Here is a 7,247-nt window from a genome sequence, read left to right as displayed (position 1 = left end):
ACACACGTGGCCATTGACTATAATAACAAGTTTGTTATAATATAGTAAATGGCCACGTGTGTGCTGTACGTGCGGGCTTGTTCTTGCTGCCAGTGATCTAGGCTAGTAACTAGCTTCAACTTCGAAGACACGGTCTTACATAGTCCGAGTTGCCTCTGACGAATGCCCACCCCGACGATTTTTGGTGGATTTGGTGTGGGTTTTGTGTGGGCACAGGCTGTGACGAGGCCCTTCCCTTGGGCTTTGAGGGTTCGCACATTTTGTGGGGTAAAGAATACTGTTTATGCAATATCTTCAAGACAGTGTACACTGCCATAAGCATAGCTGTTTCCATGCACACAGCATCAACTGAACCGGTTCAAGGATATAAGAGCCGAAGTGGCTATATGCCCGGCAGCCGGGCACGGTCTTCGATTTCCTAAATGCCCGGCAGTTTTTAATTTTCAGTGATTTCTCAAGTAAACAGTGTACTATGTGATCCAAAGTATTCTACATTTGTTTAGAAATGTCAAGCGATTTTCGTTAGAGCTGTATATTCGAACTAGCCCAATTCTCCTAGCTTCGGATCCCTGAGCGAACGAACTCGCAATCGACACTTGGCAAATATCCGACGGCTGCCAGGCATAGTCTTCGATTTCCTAAATGCCTGGCAGTTTTTAATTTTTGGTGATTTCTCAAGTAAACAGGAGGGGTTAGGGTTAGGGTGCCAGCTGCCGGGCATATAGCCACAGCGTATAAGAGCTGTCCCCAATTCATTTTTGCAGTGTGCGACATGTGCAAAAGGTGCATAATTACATTTTGGGGTATGCAATTGCATGGTTGGGCAGTGTGTAGCATCATCACAAGGCTAAAGGACTGAAGTTTTATATAGAGTTTTATGACTACTTCTAATTGGTTATTCTTTCAGATGAGGATCTGCAGCTGGACTGTGAAGGCACACGCTCACAACAACAGGTCGTCGAACATGATGTCTGCATGATTCCAGACACGCCAGAACCAACACGTCCGCATCGCAAGCGCCCGAGAGTGCCGCTGTGCAGGGGAGACGTAAACAACCGCACGAGGCGAAATCACAGAGTCAACGGCCTGCTGCACAATTCGGCGGCCATTACGGAATCTCGACATGCAGACGTGTCATCGATTGTTAGAAAGCGGACGTTTGTCATTCCGGTTCAGACGCCGGAGCATTGGCGAGGGGAACGGGCACACAAACACGGTTCCGCCATGCCGGTTGACGACCCGCGCTGCGTCGATTCGAACGGTAGTATAGGCGACGAGGAGAATTCGTCCATGACCGGAGCGAAGAGCGCGGAATTCAAACAAGCGGAATCAACTGGAACACACGAGGGTGCGCGGTGTGACTCTGAGAATCCTTGGGAGTCGCGCGCCCGCCGTCTCGCAGACGGAAGAGACGTGCGGCGGCGAACGGGACACGATGCGTCTCGTGAAGCCCGCGGGATGACCCATCGTCGTAACACCACTGCTGCTGCTGCTGCCGGCGTTCGTGACCGTGATCTTGACTGCAGCACAGGGTGCGCCCGTCAAGCTACGCGCACCGTGCGTCCGTCCACGCGCGCCTCGCGTGTACGCCGCGTCGCAGCCGAGCTGAACCTCCATCAACGCTCGCCTTCTCCCCTCAGCGAGACTTCTCCCGTCATCGTTGACTTACTATTCAGCGACGGAGAGGCGGTGGCGTCAGATGGTCGCGCAATCAGTGTTAGGAATCGCCGTCCTGTCTCCGGGGCCGGCGACGATCGGCACGCTAGTGGCAGCAGGTCGCTGTCACTGTCAGTGTCCGGCTGTCACTCGCAGCAACCGGCGATGGATGCGTGCAGGCAGACGACTGAGGCGAGAACAGTGTCAGTAGATAAGGCACCTAGCAACACGGGCATCGCGAATAGCGTCGATGTTGCCGCGCAGCCCGGCGATGCGGATGTGCCGACTGCTGGCTGTGCAGATGTGACTCCTGTACCGGCAGATATGCAGCATAGAAATATAGATGCCCAGCCCAGCAGTACAGCTGTGCAGTGCGGGGCGGTAGTTGTAGAGCCACTCAGAGCAGATGAGCAGCCCATGGGAATAGCAGTGCAATCCACGATTACAGACGTGCAATCTAACCATCCCGATTTGGAGCCTAGTGGTATTGAAAGTGAACGACAGGAGCGTGACATCATTGCAGGTCCACAAATCAGAACTGCGTTGCAGCCTAATGACGCATCGATTCAGGCTACCAGTGTTGCAGTGCAGCCGAGCAGTATTGCAATTCCGTCCAGCACTGGTGTGGGGCAGCCTAACAGTGCTGCACAATCCAGCAGTGTTGAAGTACTACATGTCAGTCACAGTGTTGCACCTAAAGCAGCACGAAAAAGCAGTAAACAACACAGGAAAGAAGAGACAAGGAGAGCCAGAGGTAATAATTAGTAAGGTGCTGATATCATTCAATGAGCTAACTGTTAACCTTTACTTCATTACTAACAAATACCTACTAATCCTATCATTATCCTTCCAAGAAAACGTTTATGAGAGCAGGGCGAGGCAGTGAGATGATTTCCTTATGTACGAATGTGCATTTATATTCTCAGGGATAGCTTCATGTATTAATGACCACACCTTTGTGGACGATGAGGGGATTATCTGCCTGGACACACCACACAGAATGCCACAGAGCCCAGAGGTGATTGCATGCGACCCGGAGCACAGGTGCGTATGTCTCTACATGTGTGTGCATCGACAGGTGAAGCGAAACACTGACTGTCAACTTGTAATATGAAAGCCACCACTGTGAACTGTCATGTGTGTAAGTAAAGCTCTGCGTGTGTTTGTTGTTGCAGCGCCTGGTTGAGAGACAAGGCACAGAGTCGCAGACGTATCAGCAGCAGAGGCTCTCACGTTCAGCAGATACAGACCGATGAGGAAGTCGCCAGACGCCTGCAGGTAAGTCGACAAGTCGTTGTAATTTCACTGCATGGAGTGAGTATTTCGTCGTGCTGCTCTTTATAGCAGGAATGTGATACACGATAAATAACCTGATATAGAGTTTGCATGATCTCAGATCATCACAATGCACTCTGTGTCATGTAACAAGAATATTATGATGAGCTCTGGAGGGCACAAGACAGCAATGTGACGCGCTAGTATTTTAACTTTTCACTTTACGTGGGTTTTTTTTATACAGGAGGCACTAGATGCAGAAATGGCAAATGACCTTGCGTCTGAAGAAGCTTTGGGCATGCTGCAGGAGCAGCAGCAAGATCTGCAGCACGAATCGATTGCCTCACACATGGTATGTAGCTAGTTATGTAAATGCCCGAGTTGATTAGCAAAATCACATTAGGAGATTACGAAAAGGAAATTAGCAACGAATAAATATACGGTTTTTCAGTCTTTCATAGTTTCTAGTATTAATACGGGAGTGATTGCATTACCTTTAAGCTTTTTTAAGTTTAAGCTTTTTGAAGGTTAAGCTTTTTTAAGTTTTTTTTACGGGATTGCATTACCTTTAAGCTTTGTTTCCTCTTTTTACAGCATCAGAGTCATGCGTTTGGAATACCTCCTGTCGAATTAGGAGCTCCATATCTAGGTATAGTCTAGTGAATGCTTATAACATATATATAATATGCATGTGCTTGTGAAGCGGTATTCATGTGTAAGATATCTGCCCGCATTATAAACATACATACAATGCGAAAGTGATGTGGTGGACTGATGTAACTGTAAGCGAATTTCGTTATTCTAGCAGCCAATCCCCTTGATAAAACTTGGCCAGGTTTTATATTAGTGGGAAGTGGGGTTTTGTATTAGCAGGTAAGAATGCCAGTGAGCAGAATCCTGCTCTCCTTAAACTAACTATTGCGAGATTTTTGCTCAGAAAAACTAAATATAGCTGAATATAGTCTCAGCTGACAGCGGAAATATAACTGATTACACCAACATTAAAAGTACTAAGATTTTATGCAGTTATAGCATAGAAAAATGGATTTGACCACATCGTAACAGCAATAAATTTTATCGTATGCCGATAATGCCTATAGTGGCAGAATTGGTAAACTTGTATTTGTGTCGGTAATGAATTGAAAACAAGTGCATGATTTGAGAGAGCCTGTACTATGTCTACAGCAGATAAAGCGTTGGCGCCACAAGCTAATCCATGCTTCCGGCAGTATCAAGATGACAGGAAACGATAGTTTACAAAAACGAGTAGTTCGAAACTGGCACTTTTTTGGTGAATACGAAGGTTCTAAGACATTTTATTGTTACTCTAGACAATTGCTGTTAGTGTTACTCAAGCAATAACGGTAGGTGTCATGAAAGTGGTGAAAACACTGGAAAACTCTCGCAATAGTTACTTTAATATGACTTCTCTGCCCATTTCAAGTCAAAATCTTGTTCGGGTAGCTGCTGCGCTTGCATCAGTTCTTGGTGGTTAACATATCAACAGATAGCTGAATGCGATTTTTCCACCAGTTTATGCGTTTTGTTTTTGGAAGCATACTGCATTGGGGTTATGCTTTGGCAATGAGTTTTGGATTGTAATTTGTGGCTGCGTTGGGCGATGTTTTAGGAAATGTTTGGTTATGAATTCTTACTGCATTACGCATTTGATTGCCGATTTCAGATATCCTTCCAGGATTCGATTCCTATGAGACGGCTGCTGGCTTGGCATCCCAGCCTGCGCGTCGTGGCAGGAGAGGAAGGAGAAGGCAGCAGAGAGGAGGGGTGTCATCTAGAACGCAGCTGAATGACTCATGGAGCACAGGCAACAGCTACGAGGTATGCGTGAATGGCATAGCTGCAATATAATTTCTTCCCCCGACCTAACGTCGTTACATTGATGAGTGATAGAGATTAACCTTACTGTGTGTGTGTGCGCGTGCATGTGTGCGCGTGCATGCGTGCGTATGTGTTCGTGTGTGCATGCGTGCGTATGTGTTCGTGTGTGCATGCGTGCGTATGTGTTCGTGTGTGCATGCATGCGTATGTGTATATTTTTAACGTTGCTCCCACCCACCTAGCTTCACCGCGTTGATGAGTGATAAAGATTTAATTCCAACAACGTGTGTGTGTGTGTGTGTGTGTGAGTGTGTGCGTGCGTGCGGGTCTGTATGAGTGCATATGTGTATATTTTCCACATTGCGCCCACCCTTCCAGCATCACCGCGTTTATGAGAGATAGAGAGTAATCTCACCACGCGTGTGTGTGTGTGTGTTCCTTACAGGAGCTGTGGCAGCTGTCGGAACAGCTAGGTGACGCTGTCCATCGCGGCCTCTCCCTGCGCGAGATCGAACAGCTGCCGACGCACGCCTACACCGAGCCGCCAGGGGGCGCCACGGCCGTCGCCGCCAGCGATTGCAGCATCTGCATGGAGCGTTACCGTGGCGGCGAGCAGCTGCGCCGGCTGCCTTGCCTGCACTGTTTCCATGCTACCTGCATCGACACGTGGCTCGAGGTAGGTGGCGCCTGTGCCTGCACCCATCAGTTGGGAGACTGGCAGCTGTGTCTGTTACTATCCGTGAGGCTAACTGATGGGTGGTGCCCGTCTAAGGAGTTGCCAGTTAGATAACATATAATAACATAAATTTGTGATAATGCTGAAACTTACTTTTTAGTAACGTATAATAAGATACACAGAAGGCGATGGGAAACCTGTTCTAACGTGTATTTATATTTTTCGATGTCATTTCAGTGTCAAGCCACATGTCCAGTGTGCCGAGTGAAGGTGGATTTGCATCAGCAGCATTAGCAGCAAGATCAGTGATCTTCAAACACAAGCAATCATCTCTATCATTGGTTGCACTGAACATACTGTCTTGTCTTTATACATATAAATTATAGGCAAATTGTCAATTCCCCCTCCCACACTTTAGTGAAAGAAGTGAACTGTTTATATGATGTCTTCCATGTTTGTCAATCTGAGAATACGTTTTGCATGTTAGTCGTTAGAGAGTAAAGACTGAATACGAAACAAAGTGGTGTAACAGTATAGATGAATTCACCCACAAGTGTGGCAATGCATCGTGATTAATAAATGCTTATTTTTATCTCCTGTTTTATAAATGGATATTTGTATGGGTTCTCTGTGGCATATTGTGTACACTTTTTCAGAATATTCTTTCCCACTTTTACTGATGTAAAAAATCGGTTTATGTGATCATTGTAACAAACCATCTAGTATAGATCTAAAAGTAAACACAAAGTAAAACAGTGCAGTTATACATAATTTTAAATTAGCAGTCGGCATCTCTTTATATCGATGGAGTCAGGTTTGGGCCGCTCATACGGTAGGCACTGGAACGTGTGCAATTGATTAATTATGCACCTTTTTATAACATTTCTTTCGGCAAAAGTTTTTGTCTACATATAGACAATTAGTGATGGCTATTTGCACATTTATGAATTCCCCTCTGCATGCAAGCGCGGATCCCGTGCTAAGTTCTAACTACTTTGATCAGAAGACGGGAGCTTTATAGGCGTCACAACACTAGTGCATGTAAGCAAAAGAAAGGGCGTATTGGTCAGATGTCGCGTGCAGGGGTCGCCACTAGTCTATGTTAGAGCTAGGACAAGTGCAGGCAAGCGAGCCGTACATCGAGGCTTATCTATCGTCGTCATATCTGTAGCTAGACATTTAAATTTTAAAGCCGGAGGTCACTTTCGCACGTGAATTCTGCTTCGTGTGATCGTGGCTCTACCGGTGCAGCCACGTCGCCACCCTGTAGCGGGAGCGAAAGGGCAACACCGGTAGAGCTAGTATGGTAGGTGACATCGTCTCGTGTAGTCCGTGCGGGTATTTCTGTAGTGGATAAATCGTTATAGGTACGGCGTTTCATCGGGCTGGCTCATATGGCGTGCTTGTTGCGATCATACATGATAGAGGGTAATGCAGGTAATCGTCCATCCCTATAATAGTTATCCCTAATAAATGAAAATGTAATTAATAAGAAAACAATCACAATGATAACAAATTGGATGGATAGGAAAGAGATCAACAATAGCGATGCCGAAAACAACAACAGCAACAACGACGACGACAACAATAACAAGAGGAAGACGAAGACGATGACGACGTCGAAGAACAACAAGGAAGAAGAAAACCGCAAGAGCGTAAATTATTACAAGAAGATGAAGAATAATAAGAGAGGAGGAAGAGAAGAGGAAGAAATAGAGTGCATGTTCCACGCTCGTGTCGGTGTAACAGCCCCTGTGTAGAGTTAATCATTGTTTTAACAGTGGTGCCACCTCATTACCAG

The 7,247-nt window shown here is 46.4% G+C and overlaps 1 protein-coding gene across 3 annotated transcripts in view; it reads left to right on the top strand.

Annotated features, from left to right (window-relative positions):
• The window catches only part of LOC106805905, a 7,080-nt gene extending 1,042 nt beyond the window's left edge, over positions 1–6,038 (top strand). For all 3 annotated transcript variants that reach the window (XM_014807674.1, XM_014807673.1, XM_014807676.1), the window contains exons 2-9: positions 908–2,410; positions 2,583–2,700; positions 2,832–2,934; positions 3,176–3,283; positions 3,526–3,580; positions 4,616–4,770; positions 5,216–5,446; positions 5,684–6,038. In XM_014807674.1, coding sequence (XP_014663160.1) covers positions 976–2,410; positions 2,583–2,700; positions 2,832–2,934; positions 3,176–3,283; positions 3,526–3,580; positions 4,616–4,770; positions 5,216–5,446; positions 5,684–5,740 — 2,262 coding nt within the window. In that variant the 5' untranslated portion in view covers positions 908–975 and the 3' untranslated portion in view covers positions 5,741–6,038. The remainder of the gene's footprint in view (positions 1–907; positions 2,411–2,582; positions 2,701–2,831; positions 2,935–3,175; positions 3,284–3,525; positions 3,581–4,615; positions 4,771–5,215; positions 5,447–5,683) is intronic.
• Positions 6,039–7,247: the final 1,209 nt, after the last annotated feature.

This window comes from Priapulus caudatus, unplaced genomic scaffold (genome assembly GCF_000485595.1).
Source record: "Priapulus caudatus unplaced genomic scaffold, Priapulus_caudatus-5.0.1 Scaffold132, whole genome shotgun sequence".
NCBI lineage: Eukaryota > Metazoa > Priapulida > Priapulimorpha > Priapulimorphida > Priapulidae > Priapulus > Priapulus caudatus.
This window is presented reverse-complemented; position numbering and strand designations above follow the sequence as displayed.